This window comes from Netta rufina (assembly GCF_964035555.1).
Source record: "Netta rufina genome assembly, chromosome: 14".
NCBI classification, from domain to species: Eukaryota; Metazoa; Chordata; class Aves; order Anseriformes; family Anatidae; genus Netta; species Netta rufina.
In genome coordinates, this window is record NC_140137.1 from 10,521,379 (window position 1) to 10,547,933 (window position 26,555).

The 26,555-nt window shown below is 43.8% G+C and overlaps 1 protein-coding gene across 1 annotated transcript in view; it reads left to right on the forward strand.

Moving 5' to 3' along the window:
• Nucleotides 1-26,555, forward strand: part of ERGIC1 (endoplasmic reticulum-golgi intermediate compartment 1) — a 57,400-nt gene that overhangs the window by 28,516 nt on the left and 2,329 nt on the right. The window contains exons 4-9 of the mRNA XM_084295095.1: nt 9,499-9,593; nt 10,221-10,345; nt 13,010-13,114; nt 17,123-17,183; nt 18,217-18,317; nt 21,062-21,184. Coding sequence (XP_084151221.1) covers nt 9,499-9,593; nt 10,221-10,345; nt 13,010-13,114; nt 17,123-17,183; nt 18,217-18,317; nt 21,062-21,184 — 610 coding nt within the window. The remainder of the gene's footprint in view (nt 1-9,498; nt 9,594-10,220; nt 10,346-13,009; nt 13,115-17,122; nt 17,184-18,216; nt 18,318-21,061; nt 21,185-26,555) is intronic.

The following is a 26,555-nucleotide window of genomic DNA, read 5'->3' on the forward strand; positions in this document are numbered from 1 at the left end:
AATAGGAATGCTTACTAGTTTAGTGTTAATAATAGCATTTTTGCTATGTCAGGTAGAACTGGATGTCTAATACATTTAGGTAGCTTTACTCATGCAATGAGTTTTATCTTATTTCTTTGTACCTGTTAAGCCTTATTTGAAAACTTAGTTGACAGGTTTTTTGTCTGAAGAGTTGTCCCTAAGTGACCTCTTTGGGATCTGCTCTGAGCAAAATAGAAATTATTTCTGCTTTTAAAAATTGCTCATAGAATAAATATTTTAGTTAAATGGATTTTTTTTTCCTGTTCTTACGTTCCTCCTGTCTTGAAGTTAACTTTTCTTAGTAACTATTTACCTAAGTACCTTCGGGGTTCTAGGAAACATTCTCCATCATCCTGCTGATGTGGCAGTGAGCTCACTGGACTGTGATGCGGTTTTCCTGGAGAGTTAGGAAGGGTGGAACTTCTGTCAGACTTGTGTACTGGTTGATAGACACACATGTCACTGTGAGCACAAAAGCTCTGAAAGCCACTGAACTCGTGTGCCATAGTTTCACTGACCATGCTTTGTGTTGCTTGTGATGACCATGTAATTTTTCAGTGTTTTTATGTATCTCTGACTTGGGTCAGGAGTTTAACTTCAAGAATAACTTTAACCTTGAGTAATGTTTAATGTTAAGACAGTACTGTAATCTAGCTCTAGCTATTTTTATGCCTATTGCTCAATTGCTTCAGAGATCATGTCCCTTAGTCCTTGAAAGTTTCTTTGAATTCAGTTCCATGCATTTGCTTGTGAAATACTAGGGTCACCCTATCAAACCACTTCTCTCAGGAGCTAAATTTTCTTGTTTTTCTTGTTTATAAAAAATAGAGAAAAGCAAGACAAATTGCTTCAAGTAAAATAGTACTTATCTTGCTATCCTTTTAGATCTCATTTTCTTAATTTTTTTTTAGCTAATGTTTTATCGGAGGAATGAGTAATATTTACCTAATTTTGATCAAATTGAGCGTCTGTGCCATTAGGTAGTGATAGTTTCCTGACTACAGATTTCTTTTTTGAACAGCAAAGTTGTATAATTCTCTGACGCCTCTTCATGCTTGTTTCACCTTGTGACTTTCTGAACAAGATGATGCATTTTCCACAAAGATGTTAGAAGTGCTCTAAGTTCCTGAACGTTCAGCTGACAGGATTCTTGTTAAAACCTCAGAGAGCTGGTAACTGTCTTTCCCAGCAGGAACTGGGAAGAGGGAGGAGGTGTCTACAAGCAATAAAACAGTAAAATTTTAGAGGGGATGTCATGGAAGAGACTGAGACAAATGAATGCAGGAAAACTGCTTCGTCATGGGCAGACCAACACAACAGCTCACTGAATATGCAAACCTCCTTTCGATGAGTTATAGGTCAGCAAAATCTCTTGCTGGGAAAGATCAGCCACAGCAGTTGTGAATAGGCTCCCCCTGTAACAGCGGAAATACTTCAGAATGTCATACAGCAAAGTGCTTCCCAGTTCAGTAACTCTAAAGCAGAAGTACACTTTTCTTTTTCCATTTCTTACTCACTGCTTTCTCTTCTGGGAAATCCATGCCTTAAAAGTGTACGAAGATGTTGCTAACCTTTTTTTTTCCTCTAGTGCATTACTGGCACTATGTTGTGAGGCAGTCTAGTCTCATGGTTTGGAACATGGGTGCAGAAGTGTGGAGCTATATGTGGTCTGGAACAGTGTGAGATCTCTGTACCACCATTATAAACTGGGTGGTGGTAGGTAACAAGGGAGATGCTAGCTCAGAAATATTTTTGAGCCTTGTTTGCCCACAAATCAAATACTTTTGAAGATGCAGGAGATGCCTTTTGTGCAAACGGTTCAATTCCCATCACCTTTTATTGCAGGTTTCAAGTTTCTTTTACACCAGGTTTCTTTTTTATATCTGTTACATCTCTTGCAACACATATCCCTCCCATCTTGAAACTTCCTAGGTCAGCCAGGATTTGAATGATTAACCAGTGTGTGCACCAGCATGGGGTGAGCTTTCCTGCTTTGCTAGTGCCAGCTGTATCAGTCTTTCTCCTCTTGTGTAACATTTCCCTTAAAGCAGTCACGTGCTTTACAGAGCCAGATTGCATGGGGATAGCTGCACATTTTTGATAGCAAGGTGAAACTGAGAGCACTTGGCCTGGTGCCTTACAGCCTCAGAGAAGTACCAGGTTTGCTGATATGGACTCGCACTTGCCTCACAGCCCTATTACAGCCAGTAATTGTGTGCGGCGTGTGTGCACTGACAGCCCGCTTGAGGGCAAGTCAGCAGCAACCTCAACAGCAGTGGTACCCAGAGGATTAACTGTCTGACTCTTACCAATGGCTTTTTTTGGTATATGGATCTGAAGCAGGAGGTTGGTGTGGTTTGCTGAGCTCATGTTCACTGTACCATGAGAAAGTAAGATCAACTCTGCACCACACTAAGCCCTGATACTTGCTAGTTTCTCCCCACTGTTGGACTTCCTTCTACATTCATGTGACTGTAGCAACTTAAATTCCTGCTATTACTAGAAGTCTGTTTGGTCACTCTTGCCCAACTCCAGATCTGTTTTTCCTTGACCAGCCCATTGTCTTAGTGCTTACAGTCTCGACTACTAAAGACTTGTCTGGGTGGCAGAAAGCCAAGAAATCACACCTTCATCTTGAGGATAACAGTCATAACACTGAACCCAAACAGATTGCCAATGTGAGGAAACCAGCGTGCATCACGGTGGTTACGTCACAGCTCAGCGTGTGGGCATTTCTAATGAGCGTTCAGATTGCGTCTGTGGCGGGGAGCTTGCTTCAGCTAGGAAGCTGAATTAAGATGCTGTACACGTTACAGAGGACATGCAGGAAGTTAATGTGGCATAGGTAACGCACTATAACTGCACATCCTATTTTGCTGCTTACTGGCTTCCTGTGTAGATGAGCCCTGAGCAGGCTAGAAACGTCCTAGCTGCTCGTGTTAAGGATCCACTGCATGACCCTAGCAGGCAGTCCTCTGAGCAGCCACGAAGGAAACCAAAGCTTGGTTCTTAGGTGGGACTAGATCCTCTTCCGGAAAAGCACAGCGAAGTTCTGGTGAGGGAAGAGATTTTTGTTTCTTTACTCAACCACAACCTATCATTGCCCTTAAGGAGGGGGTGAGTTTAACTCTGGAAATCGAAGATAGTCATGATTTTTTTTTTTTCGACCCATACTGGGAGTGACTGAAGACTTCAGAACGGCCCAAAACAAGACCTTAGATCAAACTCCTTAATTCTGTAAAAGACAGATAAAGAAAAGGAGGTCCTTGTCCCACATTTGAACATCTGCAAAACTGGCAGTACCAAACACATTTGTCCCACTGAGCAAATGACTCAAATGGCTGCAGACATAAAGCCAAAGTGTTAACTGTGTCCGGTATTTCCTGGGCAGGATTGACAGGTTGAGAGTAGATTGAAGGGTAGAAATTGCTTGGCATACCTTTAACGGCCTTCCTCATTCATCTTGCTGTCATGCTGCAAATCAAGAACGTAGAAATCACCTCTCTTTTCTAATTAACCCAGATCAGTTCCAGAAGTTAATAGCCGGCAAGATGATAATCCTGGAGTTTTATGGCTGTAATTAGGTCATGAATTATGTTCTGCAGGATCAATAAGAGTTTTCCAAGTATTCCATTATTAAGAAGGAAAGATGTAATTAACTAATCTAGACTACCTTGCATTGGCAGCCAGGGTTAAGGGGTAGGAGGGTATGAATGTGGTATCTGTGGTATGAGTGTTTCTGCTCAACAACAATTCCTCTGCCACAACACACTGTGTAGAAAGCAGAAGACCTTTTCTGGTAATGGTGGTGGTGTGTGGGTGGTGTTTTATTTATTTATTTATTTAATTTTTGTTTGTTTGTTTTAATTGAAGTAATGACACTGAACAAGCTGAAGTGATGAGTTTGTTGCTTGGAAGGCTGTGTCCCCCTGCAAGGCAATTAATTATGTAAGCAAGGATATCTGTAATAAAAATACTGCCTTTCTATACAAGTATAAATCATCAGCTATGTCCAAATCCCTCATTCATTTAAGGTGACTGTGGCACTCACTGGGGGCACCTGCTTGCTTTAATCGTTAGGAAAAATACTTCGGCTGGTCTGTGAATATCACACAGCCCAGCTCCTGTGCTGGGGCCAGGCAGCACAATTCAACTGTTCATGCAGGCTCTTGGGTACCCCAAATATGAGAGGAAGCAAAAAGCCATGTGATTGCTTGTTCACACTGGATTCATTTGCATGTCTGAGACTGATCCTGCAGCGAAGCACAATTGTTATCATACCTACCTCGAGAGCTTTTCTGTCCCTTAGCTCTCCAAAGTATTTGAAACGTGTCTTGTGGCTCTTGGCCCGTGACGATTTCTCACCATGACTTGCAGGGTCAGGCGGTACCTGTTGTAAGCAGCAGGTGCAATAAGCATTTCTGCTGCAGGAAACTGTAGCCTCGGAACATGTGCTGCATGCACCAGGAGCACAGCGCTACAACTCCGGGCCCCAGACACTGGTTGGAGATGCAACTGCAACTCCTCCAACACATCCAGTTGAAGCAGACGAAATGCTGGAGCAAGCTAGACCAGCAGGTGAAATATGGCCTGGTAGTTGGAGGGGAATGGGAGCTGCAGTCTTGCTCTCTCCACGGTCTGACCTTGAGATAGTTTTCTGTAGAAGGACGTAATGCTTAGCTGCCTACCTCTCAGGGGTGTTAAGAAGCTTAATTAATGTTTGCGTAGTACCTTGGAGATTACCTAATATAAGGTGCTATATATTTGTGAAGTGTCGTTATGCCATTTGTCCTAATGTACGTGTATGGGTTAGCAGGAAGCGGAAGGTGCTGTCGTGATGTCATTTGCAATTTCTGATTCAAATCTACATTGACGTCTTCTGAACCCTTCTTCTTCCTGCCTCCTGGAGAACTGTAATTCCTTCCTTTGTAGGACAGCTGTGAAGCATAGAAAACACACTGAGCAAAGACCTAATGTGGGACAAAGACCTTCTAGATGACAAATCGATTAAGATTCAGAGCGTAAGAAGGAAGCTTACTAATGGCAGAGCAATAGATGTGCACAATTTATTACACAGCAGAGAATTTGCAGATTTGCTTATTTTTTCTTCCCACAAATTGAGGACACGATGGTTTGTTTGTCCTGTGTTGGGTTGTCTCTTGTTTGGCACAAACGAGAAGGAGGTAGCTCAGGACTCTAGGCTTAGGACAGTTGTGATGATGAGATGAAATGGCAAGCAGAGCCAAGAGGGCTTGGAGAGTTTGCCTGAGAAAGTCTTTTGAGAGAAGATTTTAGCTGGAGAGTGAAGAATTCCTCCCGGGATTTAGAGGAGAAGGTAAAATGCAGCTTGCTGGAGTAAGTGGTTGTATTTTTTGTCTGTATGGGAGATGACTGGGGAGGAGAGTGCTTGTTTTTTTCCCTCTGAAAGAGGAAAGGGAAAAAAAAAAACTGCTATTTGAAGCAAATGCTAAGCCAAGGAGGACAGAGGACAAGGACGATGTCCTTAGAGAGCACCCAAGGCAGAGTGTGAAGCCCTGAAAGGCTGATGCCTTGTGTCTCCTCGTGTCTCCTCTTGTCTTCAAAGGGCCACAGGCTCTTCAGCTGTGGAAGTGCTCAAGTGTCTAATGAGGGTAGCCAGGATTGCTGGATAGAAATAAGTTATTGGGGAAGTTTTGTTTCTGGGGAAACAAAGCTGTTGTATCATAAATCTAAGTGCCAGAGCTTGGAGAACAAGTCTTGGCCGTCTTTGGATAAAATCTTACAGAAATGCTGAGCCCTCTTGCTGCTCTTCCCCCCTTTCGTTCTGTCTCTTGTGCCGCTTGCACAATCTGCAATCCTAGATGACTGTTTCTGTGTAATGCTACAAATTTATAAGCAAATGGGATGAACATCTATCACCAGCAGCATTGCTTAGGAATGCGAAGTATTTCAAAGTGGCTCTTTCTAGAAGTGAAGCAGATTCTTTCTGTGTAGCTCATAGCCCCTGCTGCGCAGAGAAACTTTCCTCTATTTCCTTGAAGCAGTGATGGGAGGCCCTGGTGAGGGAGAGGTACACCTCCTACATTTGCTATTGCCCTCGTTATACTTTCATAGCTCCGCATCTCACCTCTGCTTTATTATACCACTTTTATTCAAACAGACCTTAACATCGACCAGTAAAATACCAATTCCTACTTGCTTGGGGTCTTTGGAGGAGGTATGTGCCACCTCTGGAGTCACAATACAGCCCTGTATGCTGCCTCTCTAAAGAGCTGTAGAAGCAGCTGTGTTTATGGCGTCCTGCCCGACCTCAGATTTTATTTCCCTTCTGACTGTCCCGTATTCACCGTTCGGCACAGTTGCTCTGATCCTAGGACACATTACATTCCGGAAGAGACAGGTATAAATTACAGCCAACTTTTCTTCTTCTGGAGACGTTATCCCTTCAGGGGGAGTTGCTAGAGGTGGCAAATACTGCCTTCCCCAACATCCCAGAACTGTCCGATGAAATAAGAAGCCTGTGTGCAATTTGTTTTTGTTTTTTTTGGCCTTGAGGAGGAGGATGGCAGCTGAGATGTGAGTGCCAGTTCTCTGCTAACTCCATCTAGATTTTTGGGGGAGATCTGGAAGGAGCAGCCTTGACCCTGGAAGTCTGCTTTACCTGTGAGATTTCCAGAAAGTGTTTTGAGAGTGAGATTTCCAGTTTGTTGAAAGAGGTTTGCCCTGGCAAGCTCGGCCTGTGGTATGTTCTCACCGTGCCCAAGGTTCCCCTTGGTGAGATGCACCTCAGTAACAGCAGATCAGTGTGAGGGGTGCAGTTTGGAGCCCCTGCTAAGAAACCTTGCTGGGTTTGTTAGCACAGGCCCTCCTAACGAGCTGGGAGGAGGCAGCAGCAGCCAGCAGGCAGGGTGCCCCACCAGAGGCAGCGCTGCAGGCCCGAGGGAGGGGAAGCGAGGAGATTGTTATAAGCTGCCAGATGTCTACACGGTGATAGACAGGGCTGTGAAATTCCTCATGGATAGGAGGAGCAGGGGACTACCAGGTGAAGAGGAGGAGGAGGAAGCGGCCGCGAGCCTTGCCCAAGAGACAGGCTGGGAGCCATCGGTCCAGTGACCGGAGCTAGGACGGGACGCCGGTTCCCTTTATCTCTGCGACTGATGGGTGGTGTGACGTGGGCAGGCTGACCTATTTCTCTTTGCCTCAGTGATCCAGTCTGCAACCAGGTGACCTCACTGCTTTGCCTTCAAATGTAAAAGCTTCTTTTACACGTAAAGGCCCCGTGTGCGCAGTGTATCCATCGACTTCTACCAGCAACCGCTTCTTGCTCACGTATCACTGAAAGGCCTATGGGCGTTGCTTCATGCAGCACGCCTGACTGCACATCTTCTAGTTTGTTCAAAATTGGAAATCAGCAACTACAAACATTGACCTTCCTAGTATTTTTCTCCAAGGAGCTGGGATTTATCAGCTCAGGTGCCAAACCTCACGTGCTTCTCTGCTGGCCCTGGTGTGGATGCTCCTTTTTGCCACTGACATCGGGTTGCCTGCGATGCTGGCTGGGCACAGACCCATCTTGGACAGCAGAGAGCTGGGGAGAAGCCAGGTGTGGTTACGAAAGAGGCTGGCTGGCGACTGGGATCTGGATGGGAGAATGCAGAAAGGTGCATTGCTTGGGGGAACTAACGCCTCTCCTGGCTGGAGTGCTCCTCGCCGCCGTATTTGGACATATGACTTAATCCTGATCACTACCCAATCTGCCAGTAATGAACACGTAGAAGATTTAGTGCATTCCACCTGGAAGGAGAAGGCTCAGCCAAGAAGCTACTAACTAGGTCGCTGATGAGCAATCTTGCCTCTCCCTCTGTGTCATTTTTGTTAATCACTTGAAAAATACGTTGAGTAATGATTGCAAGCAACTTGTCAAGCCAATTAAAAACAGAGAAAGGTAGGGCTGCGAAGCTGAAGACAAATGCTGTGCTGGTTTTAAATGAGTGTCTGTAAACCCCACTGACCCGTGAGTAATTACCTCAGAAAAAATTGGCAGCCGTGTGTTTCTCAGTCTGAAGACTTGTTTCTTCTGAATCCACAGGGCAAACAGTTCATTATGGACCAGAGATGTATCACCTGAACAAAATCACTTTGATTCTGTCTTGTTAGCTGCCCTTAGTCTGGTTTGTCTATTAGCATATGTATTCTTTGGCAAGGGCTTGTCAAAGGGTTTCGTGCACTTTGAGCATTAAATAAAAATAAAACAGAGCGCTTCATAGCAAAGGTAGTTTATTTTATGCACCTTGCCTAAACATAAGTTCCAGTAGCTTTATTATCTGTCCTGCTGGAAGATAAATTGTCAAATCTTCTCACTTGATGAAGCTGAACAGTGTCAGACTTCGAGAGAGAGAAAGAGCAGTTAGGTACCCTCGGCATCTTCTTGGGTCAGTGTGGTGTGTTTTGCTGGATTGGGTTTCAAGGACATTTTAGCTCATTTGTTTGTGCTTGTGTTGGTTCTTTTGGTTTATATTTTATCTCAGATGGATTGCATGTGCCAACAATAAATATTTATACTCTTGTATTCTTTTTTACTGTATCTCTGTTTTGTCTTCTGTGAAATCTGTTTCATAGCACCCACAGTGCTGGCACATCATTACTTGTTGGGAGACTGTTGCGTAGTGTGTTAGATCCTGCTGCCCAGGATGTTTCCTTCCATCTGTTTCCTGGCTTGAATCCTTTTCTCCTCAATTTCAGTCATTCCTTTTGATTATGGCTCACAGATTGAAATGAAACATTAAGGAGAGAGGTACAAGGGGAAAAGTGTAAGGGGAGACGTTGGCATGCAAAAATGGAGTACCAGTGATGGGAAGTGAAGAAAAAGGAAGAAATGCAGGCAGCTTTCTTGCCTGGCATGGTTAATCACACAGAGGGCCTCTCATGCCCACTGGCCTGCTGTGTTGCCTTCTCCTGCCACTGCTGTGTCAACTGGGTGGCAATAACAAATGGCAATTAGTTACACAAATAAGCTTTCCTGTGGGATAGTTGAAAGCAGCCTTTCTCTAAAACTACTTATGAAATAAGTGGAAAAGCTCATGCTTCCTTCTTTCTTAAAAGGAGTAACGTCCCAGGTGTGCAGAGGGCTAGCAGACCTCCTGCCATCTCTTCAGCATTAGGTTCTTGTTTTGTGTCAGTCATGGAAGCCCAGGTTAGGGAAGGGGTAGGAAGCATACATCAGAGCAGTTTTTCTGTTGGGACAAGGGAGTAGTTGCCTAAAGCCACCATATGCTGCACTTGTGAAGTGATAAGGAAAATTAAAGGTATTTGTCCCCATGCAGTTATGGAGGGCTCTTCCTGCTCTGTCTTGTAATTCAGGCTGTCATGCAGTCAAATCCTGTGCCTCAAAATGTCCTTTTTCCCTTTCCATGCAAAGCTGGTTGTTGAGTTTAATTTTTTTTTCCCTTCTGTGAAAAGTAGCTGTGATTGAACCCACCTGTGTCTTCTGTCCTCTAGAGTTAATGAGCTGTATGTGGATGACCCAGACAAAGACAGTGGAGGCAAAATAGAAGTGACTCTGAACATCAGTTTACCAAACCTGAATTGTGAATGTGAGTACCCTCTTTCAATTACATGTTTTTTGTTGTATTTTAAGTACTACTTGGACTAGGCTTGAATTAGTACAGTGACCCTTCTTCTGTAATAGGGTGGATGGAGATCAAGTCACTGCAGCCTTTGCCAATATTCAACAGCTTTGTATTCCAGGCCAGGCCACCTGTTTTCTTGGACCCTGTGCTCTCTGCAGCCCATGTCAGTAGCTGATCCCCCTTGCTGGCTTCTTTCTAAGTCTTGTTTCCTTTTTTATAGTGACCTTTTAGTGTCTGGAAGCCAGAAACCTCCCAAGTTTCTTTTGTAACTCTGAGCACACCAGCCATTTATTGCCTTTTCACAGATCACCTGCCTTTTCTACCTAAAGTTTTTCTGATTCTGAAATTGAGATTGAAGTTGCCTGGGAGGTCATAGGAGATATATTTATGTCAAATAAGCAGTCTGAAGAGTGTGGTTACAAACTTCATTCTGGTATAGCAGTATTTGACAGATGATGCACAGTTTAGTCATGTGTCAAGTAAAAAGATCTGTAATTTTTCCCGGTAAGAGCAGTGCACGCTTTTCCTATGCAACCTTTTCTGTTATTTCTTAGATTTTGATTTTTGTTTCCTCCCCTCCCACCCATGCAGTAGTTGGACTAGACATCCAGGATGAAATGGGAAGGCATGAAGTGGGTCATATTGACAACTCGATGAGGATACCTCTCAATAATGGGGATGGCTGCAGGTTTGAGGGACATTTCAGCATCAACAAGGTGAGTATGTGACAATGGGTGAGTTTGGGCTGGCTGGGGAAATGCTAGGAAGATCTATTTGTAAAAAGCTCGTGAAAATCTGTGTTCGTGTCTCTCCTGCAGGGATTACGTTCATGCCCCTAATCAGTAGGTGAGGTTGATGCTCTTGGTGCTGCAGAACAATATGGGGAGAGGAGGCTGTGTAGTTAGAGCCACAGAGGACATGTTAGATCAGACTTACTCTCCAAAGCAGGTAATCCAGATAGCATTCCTTAATGGTAGAGTGGCTCTGTGTTGCGGCCAGTGCTCTCTTTCAGTGCAGCAGCCTGGTGTCTAGGGGATGTATGAACTCCCTGCGAATGCCGAATGGCTTCTGTATTGACTCGTCACGATTTTTGCACCTCCAAAATGTGACTCACTATGCAGAGGTCTTTGGCAGTGTCTTTATCCTAGTGCTCTTTTGTTCCTAGAGCTGCAGAATGACAGGAATGTTCCTGCTAGAGGATGCCAACATAACAGAAACGGCTCCGTGCTGAGATGTTTGGAATACATGCATGAGGCCTGTGCGCATGCTTTGTAGGAATGCTTTGCTTCTGCCTCAAAGAATGAAAATCCGGGCCTGGAGGAGGCTCCTCTCTGGGCTGGGTGTGTTCAGAATTGAATAATCTTGCTATGTAATGCTAGAGATGACTAGATGGGGTGGGGGAGGCAGTGGTGGGGCCCACTGATGTCTTAAGAAGGGCACACCCTTTATTCACGCCTCCTCATGTACCACAGGCTACAAAATCCTACTTCCTTCTCCTCCCAGGTCATGTTAAATCGCATCTAAAAATAACAGGCAGAACCTCTTACTGATTCTGTGGCATGGAAAGGATTAGGGACTTAAAAAAAAGAAAAAAAAAAGACGTTTCTTTCCTGACCTCTAAGCCACCAAAACGACTGGCAGCTGGTAGTCCACAAAACTGGGAAAGGGTTTCTTGAAAGGTAGTTCTTGTTCTGTTAATCCCAGAAGCACAGAGCTAAAACACTTCGGGATTTGTGCAGTGTATGTTGTGCATTCTGCGCAGCAAAGCAAGTCGACAGGGAGTTGCTGTATGAGGGCTTGAGGAGCACCCTTCTCTGCTTCGTTTGTGCAAAGCCACTAATCACCTTGTCCCACGTAGTGCCTGGGACTAGAGGGAGGGAGCCTCACCCAGGGCTCCTGTCTCTGAAAACCTGAGGCTCTCGTGTCTGAGGGGAAAGTCTTCAGACCCTTAGCAGAAGTTTTAGGGGTTTCTGTGTGAGCTGGTAACTAGAGTGGGACACAGACCTGCTTTGAAACGTGACCGAGTGTTACGGTTGGGCATTATTCTGTGGGGCCATACGCATGCATAACAAAGACACTCCTCTTTTTAAAGAGCTTATGTAAGTTAGTTATAGGAGCAGCTGGTGGCTTGATTAGAGCCAGGACACATGATAGTACATGGCAGGGCATCAAACCTGGAGGGGAAGGACAAGGTAACAGTGAGATGATTGTGTGTAATTCTTACTGCAGACTCTGCCACCCTGTTTACCAAGCCTGTGGATGACACAGCTTATGTCCACGCCTGAAAGTGTTCTCAGGAGTGCACTGGTGTTCCTCAAGTCATTTAGTTTAGCTTTCCTGAAAGCACATGTAACCAGCATGTGGCCTCCCTTGGCCTTGATGGTGAAGTCTCTGCAGTAAGCACAGTGGGCCCTTGCTGTATAGCTGTCATCCTGCTGTTGTCTGAGGCACTGTCAGGTTGATTCCCAGCTTTGCCAAAGGGTTTGCAAATGAAACCCATTGAATTTCCCAGCCTTTTCTCCCTAGGAAAAATTTCTTGCATGCTCTCTAACAGTGCTTCAGCTGAAGTTGCTGAAAGACTTCATAGTGTGGGTCTAGAGACCTGAAAAGTTTGTGCATGCTAGACTGATCCAGTCAGAACGACACCCATGCTCGTTTCCTGTATTGAAACTGAGACCTTAGGTGAAATCTGTGTTTTTTAGAACTTTGTATTTCCCTCAATTAAAAAAAAAATATATATAGCAAATTCTGTATTGGTAGAACCAGTGTCTAGAAGCCAGCTACTTGCCGGGGCTGTAAGCTGAAGACCTGGCACAATTTATATAGGGTGCCCCAAAGTTCTTGTGGGTAAGAACGAGTTTTATATCAAAACAAAACTACCAATCTTCTCAAATATGATTTTTTCCATGACTGTTACTAAAGTAAGAAAGTATGCACAGCTTTCTTAGGTTGTTCTGCGACAGTGGGCCCATTTACAAATGTGAGATGTGGGAGTAAAATGTTAAGCAATTGTTTGTTGCCTGTCAGAGACGTGAATCTTATTTTAATGGGAAAGAAAGACATAGCCTTAAGTGTTAGGAATCCCTAAAGTTGGGAGTGATCCACTCATCACCTCCTAGTCAGCAGCAGTAGCAAAGAGAAGATGCCTGACTCCTGAGATGTAACAGATCTCCGCTCTGTATAAAACACTGTGGTGCTGATCATGTGCAGAAAGATATTTCAGAGCCTTTCTCTGACATGCCAGAAGTTGTCCACTGCAAAGTAGATACAGCCTGCCAGGCTGGATGGATCCAGGCATTTCAGCTTCATATCACAGAGCCTAGCAATGCCTTGAGGGATAAAATGTGAAATCCTGTCTTCCTTGTCTTGACTAATTTTAGGTCCCTGGTAACTTTCATGTGTCGACGCACAGTGCCAGTGCGCAGCCTCAGAATCCTGACATGACTCACATCATCCACAAGCTCTCATTTGGGGACAAGTTACAAGTGAGTTTGCTTCCCTGAAAATTTCCTTTCTCTAGGGAACTGAATGCAAACAGAGTAAGTTGGGTATTGGACTGTTCGGTTTTATGAAGGGACCGTGTACAGTGTGGGGGGAACGAAAGAATGAACTGCCTGGGTAATAAGCAAGCACATCCCGTGGATCCATGCAGTACGCACTCAGTCCAGAGCAGTTTGCAAGTGTTTGCATGCCACCACTTCAGGAAAGAGCAATGTTCAGTCACAGAGTTTTCAGTTGTAGATATTTTCATCTGAAACCGAACGTGCCTTTGGAAAACTGGGTCCGTGTTCCTGCTGGGAGCATTTCTGTAAAATACCACGCAGTACTGTTTTTAGTATTAATTTAGCAAGCATGTCTTGACCCTCTTTGCAGAGGAGCAGTGAGTAAGTATACCGAGGGAAGATGTGTGCTCTCTTCTGTATTTACTGTGGCACCAAGCAAGTTCTTTTTAATTCACATCACCAGACTTCTATAGCAGACACCTATTAGTCAAATTTGTTCTGTGAAACACAAGTTAGACTTAGAATTGCCAGTTCCCTGCTGGGAAGAAGCTGAACGCGTGCACTTGCCCTGTGGATAGAGTTTCACCAGGTGTTGCAAGTTATGTAATAATTCCTGATTTCTCAATAAGGACAGATTACAGTGCTTCTCTAGCCTACTTCCAAGGAGCTAGCATCATAGGTGGGAGTTATATATGTGCACACCCAGTTTGCGACTCACCCTAAACATTGCTTACCTGTAGTCTCTCTGTAATCTTCTTTCCTCAGCACAGACGTCTCATTAGTCTGCTTCTTGTACACCCACTTCCAAAACCCTTTTTCATGCTAACAAGTCTAAGCGTTGCTTTGTAGTCTTCTGACTCTGCTCCCGGCTTCTTTTAGGAAATATCTTGTGTGGGAACGCTGCAATATTAGCATATAAATAAGCTTGGCTTAATGTCTGTAAAGCACACTGAGATTATGAAAAATATTAGGTAAGTGCTAATAGGGAGTTCTGCAGTTTGTGTGGGAAATCGGTGCTATAAGGTAGTGTTCCCATTGTTTTATCATGGAGTCTTCGAGCAGCGTAGCTGAATTCATGATGTAGCATCAATTCTTATTGATGTGAATCAGCATCAGTGAGACGAGAAGCCTGGGCAGTTGGGGGCAAAGGAGCGAGCGTCTTCTGTGCTGGTGGTGAGAAACCTGTTTAGCAGATCTGCAGTTGGCTCATGATTTGGACAAGTTCCGATTAGTCTTTTCAAAGCTCAAAATAACTACTCATCATCCCCATACACAAGAATGGAGCATGTAGGTGCTGCCGATCCTGTAGGCAAACATGAGTTTAACAGCACAAATTAAAGAAGTCTGTGTTCACAAAACAGGTGCTATCAAGACTCAGCAAGCAGTGTGGAGAGCCAGCAAGTATGGAGAGCTTTACAGCTATGTAGATGCATCTTTAAATATTTTTTTTTTGGTTTGTCTTCCACCTGCTTTGATATAATATACACTCGAATTACTTAAAGGGGGCTGAGGAGCTTGTCTGGTTCACACGTGTCATGTGCTGGGAGTTAGTTCTTTGTAGATTGTTGCCAGCTCTGTCACTAAGGTGCATGCTGCATTCTCCAGAAAAAAAAAAAAAATCTGTTTGAAACAGAGATTTAAATCTTATCTGGCATTGAATGAGCATCGGTTCTTCTATGTTAGTTCATGTACCATAGTGGCGGGCTTCTTGTAGATTTTTTTCTAATGCAAACAATACCAAAACTCAAACTGTTTAGCTTATTGCATGACAGGTAATCAAGTAAAAAAACAGATGTGGAAAATAGGAGATTATACGTTTTAAATCGTAAAATTGTGTTGGGTGCTGAACCTTTGTGTTGAAAAATTGTAGTTTTCACAAGAGGTCTTGTCTTCCCATGATAGTTACAAGGTTGGAAGTTATTTTAACTTGCTGTTGGACTTTGCCTGATCAGTCAAGTTATATGTGTCTTTGAATGCACTTCTAGAGGCTAAAACCTGGGGTGCTCAGAGCCCTGGCAAGCATCTTTTTTTCTGGAGGTCCATCTTGTGTGAGGATCAAGTGTTGGCACTAACAAGCAACTGAATAGCCCCCTTTGCTTTCAGTGCCACTGCTCAAAGCACGAGGTTTGGCCTTAGTGTACTGCAGTGTAGTCCTGAGAATGTCTGGCTAAACAGGCTTGCTTAAATTCTCTGTTGCAAAACAATTCTGTTACTGTGGCCAAAATCTTATTGCTTCTTGAAGTCCCTCCAGGTATTTAACAAGGTACAAACAAGTATGTTCCCCCAAGGAACACACCTGTGCACTTTGCAGAGCAGAGATTAATTAGCAGTCTACGGACAGCAAGTACAGCACTGGGAGTCCAGAATATTCCACAAGGGAAATCACGGTAAAACATCGGGCTGGGAGTTACAGGTGCCATCCGTGCTGCGAAGGCAGGAGAAGCAAGTGCAGCAAAGGGCCTGATGACACAGAAACAGGAGCTTGTGGAGATGTGTGACTTTGTGTGGAAGTGCTGTACTTTGCAGCTCTGCAAACTCCTTTAGAGAGACAGCAGATCAGACAGTGTGGAAGCTGGGGAACCAAGGACGAGAACATAAGTCCAAACGTACAGGTACTTCACAGGATAGATACAGTTGTTTGCTGGATAGCGACTTAAATATTTCTGTTAGAGTGGTTTAAATGGACCTGAAAATCTCTGGCCCAGGGTATGCAGTAAGCAGCTTACTTCTCAGCAGCATTGGGCATGGTACATAATGCCATAGCCCAAGCTGGTGGCTTCTCTGTCTTTGAAAGCTTTTTTACATAGACATTGTCCATGTATAATAACTAAGAATGTGTAGGTGCAGGTGTAGTTCAGAAATAGTTGCTGTTGTGTAAAATATTTGGAATCCCAGCAGAGTGAAAAGCACCATAGGAGGTTCTGCTGTTCCTTTCACTCCGTGTTTGTTACCAGCACCTTGCTAGTTGAATTTGCTGATGATTTTGTGTCTTTAGTTTCCTTTCTAAGTAGAGAAACTAGTGCAGTTGCTTCTTCCTCCAAATCATCATCTACTCTGTAGCATTCAGAACAGGGAAACAGCCATTAGTATCAGAAAAATTGATCCACATGCTGACTGTTATTATGAGGGTCTGGGAAGGAAATTCTTGTATATTGTCCTGCTAATGAGGTAAAACTCACACATGACTGAATACTTCTTCCTAACTTCTCTTCCCTGGTGTCTGAGTAAAGGTCAGGAATTTCTGGGTTGCAGTTATTTGTTCCTTCTGTATAGCTTACTGTACGTTATGTGAATGATGCAACATCGATTCTACAACTGTTCTGTGGGGTTTCCCTTGTCTAGAGTTCACAAATTGATTATTCTGGTGGTGGACGTTAGATTCCAGATGATCATAGTATGTGGAAGGTATGGGGTGGAAATCCTGTTATTCTGGGCAAAGCAATACTTGCGTGCCTGGGACCAGCTGTAGGAAAAGCTGAATGGATGGCAGTGCTGGCATGTGTCCTTCCCAGCTCCAAGGGCATAGTGTGCATGGTGTGAGGGCTGGGCTAATGAATTAAAACTGTACAAACCCAGCTGCTCTGACATAAGGTACCTTTGCAGGAGGACTCCGGAGTTTATCCTGAATCTGACTCCCATTTATTTCCCTTCAGCCTGATAGGTGAATTTCACAGTTAGCTATGCAAAGCTCTTAAGAAATATCTCACTATGCTATTTCACAATTGGCCTCTTCCAACTGTAATTCCTTTACCTTTGGAGTGGCTTTGGAGTTTCATCTTGTAAGACATTGTGAAATCAACTTTTTTGCTTGGAACCAACCCTTGTGCTGATGGTCACTGAGAGATATTTCAAGTCATCTTGTACTGGGTTGAGGCTTTGTTTTTAGAGAGGTTGAATCAGGCTGATCTTGTTACAGGGTAGGATAGGGAAGCAAAGGTCAAGAGTAACAAGTTAGAGCATAGCTTTTTCATCTGTCTTTGTGCTTTCCAGGTCCAGAACATTCATGGAGCATTCAATGCCTTGGAGGGAGCAGACAAACTCAGCTCAAATCGTATGTATTCTTGGTGATTACAGGTCTTAGCCACTCTGCAGGAGGGAAAACAGGGCCATTCATGCAACACTGGTGTATCCAGAAGTCTTTAATTTGCTGCTTTAACCAAAATGATCCAGACATTTCTGACAGACGTTTCCATTTCCTCCAATGCTATAGATAACTTTTCATCCAAAAGGTCCTTTGCAGTTCTTCTGCACTCTGGGCATTGCCCTCTGCTGTATGACCATCTGCTGTAGAATTAGATCATGTTTTTTTTATCCACATTATATTCCTGTAGCTCCCCTTTGCTGCTGCCACCACCACTAAGGCTTTTCCTTGTTGTATTGTAAGTTAACACCATAAGTTCTACCCAGCGGATGGAAGGATAAGTTGTTTTTCATTGCCCTTCTTCATTACCAACACCACAGAAATAAATTTCTAACATACGCTACAATTCAGCTTAGTTTTTCTCATTCAATTCTTTATGTTCCTGTAGGATATCAGTTTTGCCCATTTCTTGGAACAAAATTTCTATGGCCATTCATGAAGATAGCTCTTTTTTTTTCTCCAAGAGTCAAATGCCTTTGTGTTACATTTGACCAAAGGATCTTGAATAAAAACAATTTAAATTATATTTTATAACTGTTACAAAAGACACAAAAAATGGCCCAAGCCATTAAAATAATGTAAAATGAGTAATTGTTAAGCAGCTGTAGGAGAAGGAAGAAGAGAAAGGAGTAGAGATGGGTGCACAAAAGAAATAGGCACACAGGTTGTGCCTCAGCACTTCCTGTCAAAAGCATCTGAGCTCTAACCTTAGCTACTTCTTGATTCAACCAGGACTGCTTTTCATGGTGTTAATCATTTTTAACTGCAAACAGCTAGGAAGTTTCAAGTGATCCAAACTTGGAAGGTAATGAGGAAGGAGATACCTTTTCTGTAATCATACTTGTTTTAGTTGATTTCCCATATTTACTTTGAAATGTTATGCAGGCTGTGATTCTGTTCTCTGAATGCTAATTTATACTTTCCTTTCCTTTTCTGACTGCAGCTCTAGCCTCTCATGATTACATACTGAAGATAGTCCCAACGGTGTATGAAGACATGAGCGGCAAGCAGCGATACTCGTACCAATATACTGTAGCAAATAAGGTAAAGAAGCAGCAGGTAGTTCTCAGAGAAGCTCCTCATTGCAGCCCAGTGGATGCATGGAGGATCTTCAGTCATCATTCCTCGTCCCTCTTGCTCCTCTGCTCTACAGCCATGTACATTTGTTTGTAGGTGAGCAGTAGCCTCTGCTGGGAGAAGGAGGAACTGAAGCTCTTCAGAGTAGGGCTTTCTGTTGCTCCTGGTTCTGGTTTACTAGTTAGCTTATGAAATTCAGTCAGTTAGTTGAGCTGACTAGGGAGGAGACTAATTTCTTATTTTTTTGTTCTTAAGGATTTTATAAGTAGTAGATCTCTCCTATTACATTGCATTTTAAGTGTGTGTCAGAAGGGGAGATAGGAATTCTTGGGCTTTCTTTAATTTTTCAATTCCAGTATTTTTTTTATGAACTCAGAAAACAGCCAGTATAAAAGTAGCTAAATAAACTGAAATGAAGGAAATAACACCCTCTGAATTAGCAGAAAAGACTTGTACCAGAATTTTCAGCATTTTACAGATGTCGATTTCTGATACTCAGCCATTGAATCTGCAGCAGCAAATATGCAAAGCTCGACTAGTTCACGTTATCTACTTTATTATACTGGATTATGATAGTTACTGTAACTTTATAATTCTTGAATGAATTTACAATAAATGTGTAGATACTTGCATTTTAATAATAAAATGTATTGAACTTTCTTCTTTAAAAAATGTATTTAATTATTAAGGTAAAATTCCTCATTCAGTTTAAAATAATTTGCCACCCAGGTGCTAAGTGAAAGTCCAGAATCTGTTTCTAATAGCTAATGACTGCTAGTGTGTCATAACTGAGATTCAAACACGCACTTTCATGGGCTAGTTCTCAGATTAGTGTTCCTGTCTAGTGATTTTGGGGTTTGCTTGTCCCAATGATTTGGATGTCTCTCTCTATTCAGATAACAATGTCTTCTTTCTGCTTTATGTCACTACTGCTGTTCTGATAAGACTCTTGTGACACAAGCTCTGAAAGTAATTTGGAAAACAGACAGCAGGAGCTTTTGACACTTCTGTGAACATGGTTGCAAGTTCAGCCAAGACTGACTCATTAAGGTAGAATTGCTGGTGGAGAAAACAGGAGAGGAAGGAAGAAATGAAGTCAGTTCTGTCAAAACTGAAGAGCGGAGAAACAGCATTGCCTCTGCATTTTCTTCTCATTAAAAATGAAAATTTTCATATCACTGTTTTTAGTCTTTGACTGCCTTTCTCATTAGTGGGAAAAAGGAATTGGAAGCCATTGGAATAGTCTGGCATAGGTAGGATAGTGTGATGAGATGAAGAAAGTTTTAGCTGCTAGATCCTTTTTCCTCACTTCTCCAGGTAGCCGCTCTCAACATATGCTGCAGAAAATGTCTGCAAATAAGAGTCCTGAAAATATCCTGACATTTCAGCACCATTTCACTTTTCTTGTCATTCATGGAGGGGAAATAAACAAACAAACAGAAAAACCCAACCTAAATAGAGCAAAATTTGGGAGTTATGTGAGACCAATGAAAGAGATTGGTAAGAGATTGATGCTGGCTCATTGTTTCCCTCTGATCTCAGAGGGAAAAGTAGTTGTCTTTTTTGTATCATGCTCATGGGTGTCATATTGCTTGTCATTTCTTCCTCTTTCCAAAGTATACGAGCTTGTGTTTGCCTCCGCATGGAGAACTGAGACTGAAAAGGTCATCTGAGTTGGCAGGCATGTCACAGGGATAAAAGAAGGGAAGAGCAGCTGGGTAAAGAGGCGGTGTGTGCCATGCAAATGCTGATGGCTCTGACCTGAGTTCCTAGCAGATTTTTCTTTGGTTTCGCTTGTCAGTTGAGATCAGTGTCCTGCTGCTTGAAACTTGATAGATGTTTCCACTGAGAGCACAGACAAAATATTAGCTCAGAAAGATGTAACACTTGATACTAAGCTGATGTTAGTATCTGTTCTACATTGGCGTTGTGCACTATGTCTTACCAGGGCGTTGTCCTGTGGCTGATACATAGCGCTGTGCCTCTTCTTAATTAAATGGATTAAAGGAGATTATCAATGGAAATCTAAAGATGGGTCTCTTGAACCAGCTTGAAATATTTTTGTAACCTTTGCCAATATTCTTCTGTATACAGCTTCATTCCAGCTTTCAGCATGATTTTTAAACCCACTAAATGGGTCTTTAAAAGAGCTGCTTTAAGGGCTCTACGTGGTTCATACTGAGTCGTGAGCAGAGCATTCGCGTTGTTGGTCCCCATGTGAAGGGGGCCTCACAGACAGGAATTGCCGCTTGCTATTCTGAGGGCATAGACAAGCAGGGATTTTCAGGTTCTTGCAAACTAAGTTCTGTTTGTTTGATGAATGTCCCAGCATATAATTTACATGTTGACAGTACAAAAACTTCATCTGCAACCATTTAGAGACTCCTTGCATTTCAGTAGAGCAGATCTAAGCTAGGCTAATCAGTGACCGTCTTTCTGCTTATTTCTGTAACTTCAAATGAAGGTGAACGTAACATCATCACTCTGTGCCCATCTATATCATAATCACACTCTGAAGAAATTATTTTCCTCTTTGAAAAGGATAGGGGAAGAAATATCATACTAGAATTAGCTATTTACTTCTTTGTCTGATCATTAGTACAGAACAGCCAGTTAAGGACCAGATCCACAGGTGCTGTTTTATTGCAGATGCTGTACATGGAATGAGACTGCTCACACTTTGTGACATTTTTCCCCACTTTCTCTTCTAGGAGTATGTAGCCTACAGTCACACTGGCCGCATTATCCCAGCTATCTGGTTTCGCTACGATTTGAGCCCCATCACAGTGAAATACACAGAGAGGCGACAGCCTTTGTACAGGTTTATAACATCGGTGAGTTACTCTAAATCTCTGGTTCTCCTTTTTCCCGCCTGCCTTCCATTTCTTTTCTGAGCCTTACATTCCCAGAAAAAATTGAGTTTCTGCTTCAGAGCGTTATGACATAATTGAAATAAAGCAGTGCATCACCACGCTTGTACTGAAGTGTAAGTGAGGTAACCGGTAAGTCCTATACTCCGACAACTTGATTTAATAGTTGGGCACAAGAAGGAAGAAAATTACCCTATTACAGAAATGCCAAACTCTATCTAGGCAGGATGAGCATGATTGCAGCATGTCAGAAACTTGGAACTGAAACTAATGTGGTGTGCAGTAAAGCAGGCTTCAGTAAGACCTCTCTGATGATGAGGTCTAACTTGGAGAGAAGACAAGGCAGTTTTATTCAGTATAGCTGCTTGGTTTAAATGGGTATGCCAGCTCCAGAATTCTGCTCCTGGGCAGAAGTGGAGAAGAGCAGCATTATCAAATTCCAGAGGTGTTTTCCTGACCTGTAAACTGCAGTCCCTTTGTGCCAGTGAGGCATGATGCAACATGAAGTAGTTGATAAATTGTCTGGAATGAAGACCTCGGATTTTGATTTTTAAACTGTTTGAATATTTTAATTGGAAGTTAACATAAACAGTGTGGCTATGTTGCACTTAAGGATTTTGATTTTGCAGTTTCTGATAAACACCAAATTCTTTTCACTTAGCATCGGAGATATGTGTGACCTCCAGGATACACACATACCGAGACAGAGGGGCTTGAAGCAAAACCTAAAAGTCATGGTTTAAGACCTTCTCGTCTTAGCATGTATGTCTGGCTTCCAAAGATAATCCTAAAAAAAGGTCAAACATCAGCATTTTATTACTTGGCATCTCACACTGCCTCTACATGTATTTCTTTCCCTAGCACTATGCTCTTGTAGGTTACTTAAGCTTCTTGGTGGGGGTGGAAGTGTGGAGGTGTTTTTAACAGGAAACAATGTTTAGAAATCACTGATGGCTGGCACTATTCTTTGTCGTGTCTGTTGCTAGTATTGATTTACTGCTGATATGCCCCTGTATGCATATAAATAGCATCTTTGTTGAATGTGATGCTGTGCTTCAGAGCTCACACCAGGAGTTCAGGGGAGAGGCTTTCCTTTCTGATTGCCATGATGACCTTTTGGATTTGGGATCGCCCACTTAGAGCTTTGCCCCGTCCTGTCTGTACAGTTAGGTGCTTTCTGGCTGCTAGATTGCTGAAGAAGAGATTTAGAATTGATTTTTGTCTACTTCAGTCTTAATTGGCTGTAGTCTGAAGCAGCTCACTTGGGGCCGTGCCAATTTAACATCCTTCCTGTGGAGTCATGCGGGTGGCAATGGTATCTGCAGGAGCTGTTACGCAGCGTGTCAGACACAGGTTTTCCAGACCCTTTTCAGACGGGGCTGACTGAAAGGCAGCTGATCCTGTTACAGGTGCTGTGCCGTGGCTATCAGCACGACCCATCTGGCCCTAGTGCAGACGATCTGCTCTCGCATCCGTTTAGGCTAGGAAAGTTTTACGCTAGGGCAGCTCTGACTTGGCGTGGGTGTTAGAGCATTCCAGGTGGCACCGGAAAGGTTGGAGGGGAGCAGGGCTGCAGAGGATTAGCACACCTTTTGTCCTAGGTTTCTTTGCCCTGTTTTGATGACACAGGCTGCTCTGTTGTCCTTTCCGCTGCTCCAGCCCCATCCTGTATTTCCTGCGTGGCATTTTGCATCACAGTTGCTTTGGAGACCGGTTCATGATCATCACCACCGGGCTGAGGCTGCACCTACCTGGCCCAGGCATCTGGCCCATTGTGCTGGGGCATCTGGAGTCGTTCCTGAATGGGGCTGTGCAAACGCGTCAGCTTTTTCTGAGCAGCAGCTGCTTAATTTTAAAATGACAAGAGGGGCTCTGGGGTGGGTGCTGTGACACCTTTTATCGAGCAGATTACTTACTAAGGCACCCGTGTGACTTCCAGAATAGTAAGTGTGTCCTGGGGAGGTGAGAGGATCCTTAGGGTTTGAAAGAAACTTCAGCAGGGTTGGAGATGTAGCATGGTGTGTCAGGGTAAGCAGTGTTGACATTGGAGGGACAGATACGCTGAAAAGGGACGATCCCATGTGGAGTGATCAGGTGAGAAGGGGATTGGCTGCTCAGCAGAGAGCCCAAGGAATTTCATTCTGCTGTTGGGACGGTTATCTGATGCTCTTTGTTGGTATTGCACTTGCCTCCCAAAAATTTCAGTGCTGCTAAGGGTGGCATGCCTAGCATTGGTCGCTGGCCCTCTGTATTCCCAGCTGAACCACTGCACTGTGTATTTCAGCACACAAACTCGTGCCTGTTCCTTGGCTTTTGTGGTACTCAGAATTATCCTAATTTTCTGTACCATGCTAGAGGTGCCTCCTGGGTAGGACAAAAGGCATTGGTTTAGGGTAGGTTTTACTTTACGTGTCACACTTCAGAAAATTCAGTACTAAGGAGGGTTTTGAATTGCTTGTAAATCAGTGCTGCCACTGTTGCCACATTGTGAATTTGCCATGGATCCTGGGGTTAACCACACACCTAGCACAGTGTTACACACAGTAGTTTTTGCCCGTTAAATCATACAGTGTAAAATCAAGATACATCCCAGTAAAGAGAAGCCATTCATAGCCTTGTGGTTGAGGTTGTGGTGCAGAGGGGAAAGTTTCACTGCTGAAAATTCATGAGTTCTCTTGCAAGTGGCCAAGCTGACAGAAGCGTTTTATCGTGAGGTCAGTCTAGGGACTGGAAGGGGACAGTAGGCAGAAAACAAGCCAAATTTCTGGTGAAGCGTTCAAAATCCAAGAAAAGAAAAAACAGTCTATTTTTTTTTCCTGATATGATAGGACTAGTCAGCCTGCTAGGTGTGAAAAGAATTTAGCTGGAAGTAATGGGAAGATATGGGTTTCGAAGAGAATTATTTCCGCTGTGGGACTTGTTGCCAACAGGTAGCACAGACTCAGTCCCATGGATTTTTGTAGAGCCAAGATAGTGTAGTTTTACAAGATGTGCTGCAGGTCAGCCAGAAGCCTCTGGGTGGAATTCTGCAGCTTACTGTATCAGGAATTGTGTGGTGCTCCTACTGGTCTCCTTTGTCCTTTAAATCACCCCCAGATTTAAGACCTGCCAGAGGTCCACAGTCACGTCTGACCTTTGCCTTTCTGTCGTCTTGCTTGCATCCTCGCCTCTTGCATATCCACTAGTGTTCTGCTTTAGACTTAGCCTGCATCCCAGCAACTGTCTGATAATCGTATGCTGTTAAAAAGCCTCTTGTACGTCCCATGTTGCATGGTCTCTCACTTCTGTAATGACTACATTTCTGTATTCCTTTTCCTTCCTCCTTTAATGCTTAGACCTGAGTCAAACTCCTGGGGCCAAGCACAAATCATTCGCAGCATAAAACCCCATTAAATATGAATAAGGGCACGATGCCTGCCTTCCTTCGGCGCTGCAAAGGAACAGAGCTCCGTACGTATGAGAGCAGCGATGATCCAGGAGTGTGGTGGTGCAGCTTCCGTGCTGACCTAGAGACCAACCCTGGCGCTGCCTTTTTTTGTCGCAACAAAGCAGAGCACTGTGTGCGTGCTTGGAGGCAGGCTCCAAGCGAGTGCCAGGTGTGTGTGAGTCATAAACACTCAGCAGCACGGAGCAGTGCAGATGAATATATATTTTTTTTCTCTTCCCCCCCCACCTTGCGCTGCTGCACTGAAGTCACATTTTCCTACCGTATGATGCAAAATCTTCGTGTTGGACGGTTTTGCTGTTTGCAGAGTAAAATCTCCCGTCAGCTGAGCTGCTCTGAACTGAACTAACCCAATGCCATTGCTGTCATTTTCCCTGAAAAATCACCCTGTGTCAGGCTGTGGGGATTTGGGGGACACAGAGGGCAGGAGCTGGCCTTGTTCCCTTTGCCTCAGGCTGCTGCTCTGGTTTCTGAAGCCCTTATCTTCTGGAATGCCAACCATCCCTCAAAAAGCCATGTTTACCTTGCCTTGCTGTCCCTGCTGCTTCTCCACATCTCACTGAGCTGACTGCACACAAATACCCTGGTTATAAATATGTGTCTAAATGAGTGATGTATTTCTCTCTGCCTTCCCTCGTCATTAATGACCCGTTTGTTCTGTTGCCATTGTGAACTCCATGCTGAACCCAATGCTGCTGCTCTTACGTTGCTCTTTTGTCTGTAACTCTGCCCGTGGGATTTAGTGGGTTTTGGGACACAGTAGGTCAGTGTGGCTCCGCTTCCCCTCTGCGTTAGTTGCATTGCATTTCTCTGAAGCCCTGCTTTTCTCACTCACAGCCAGCTCCTCTTTTCCTAGGCAGGCCCTTCTCAGGAGATGATAAGCCCTGCGTCGTGTCCCATCCTCACTGACCCACCGTCTCTCCTCCTCAGAGCCACCTAATCCTACCCAACGAATTATATGCAAAAGCCCGAATTAAAAGAGCATCACAGTTACAAAGTCAAGAAATGTGGGCGTTAGGAAATGCCAGGTCCTGTGTAATTAGAACTTAGCTGTTAAATGTCATTAGGTTATGTTACTGTGCATCACACTTTCCATGTGAGCCCAGCCCAGCTCGGTGTGTGGTGGGGTGGCACCCCGGGAGCACCGTTCCTTCCCATTGTGCGGTGTTCACCTGCCTACCGCCGTGTTGCTCTCGGGTGGTCTGTGTTAACCCAGCCTCAGGCTGTGTGCTTCCACAAGGACTCTGAGACAGCTGTTGTCGTGGTATTGGACACTTCAAAGGCGTTTTCCTTCGTGGTTTCCCTGGGAGGCAATTTTGGCCTTGTCCCCACTTCATAGATAAAAGAGTTGAAGCGATGTGGTGCAGTGCCTGCAACTGGTGCCCCCTGATTTTGGGTGCTCCATGCCAAGTTGCCGTTAGTTTGACATTTCAGAATACTGCTGTGTTTTTCTAACCTTTGAGAACCGCTTTAGGCTGTTACGCTTATCAGAAGATTAAACTTTTCCTTACATCTGTTCTTGAAAATGATTGTATGTTTATGTAATTCTACCCGAGACTTCTTGTATGGAAAACCTTGGCTCACAAGCGGTTAAGTTGGCAGAGCTTTTGTAAGCAGCCCTTGTAATGGAAAGTGTTAGACAGACTTAGCTGTAGGTGTCACTGGTAGCTACTTTTTTCTGTTAGTCACTATCCTTAACATGCTATTTAAGTGTCTTTTGCCTGTTTGCAAATGCTGTATCTTGTGAAATAGGGAAAAGACTACAAGGCCGTGATATTTATAATAGAAAACAGTAGTAGGAAGATGTGAGCAACACAGAGCTTCTAGAAAGCTTTGTTAGGTGGAGTTCAGCCTGGAAAAGAACAGCGTTTATGCTGTACTCCTAGGAGC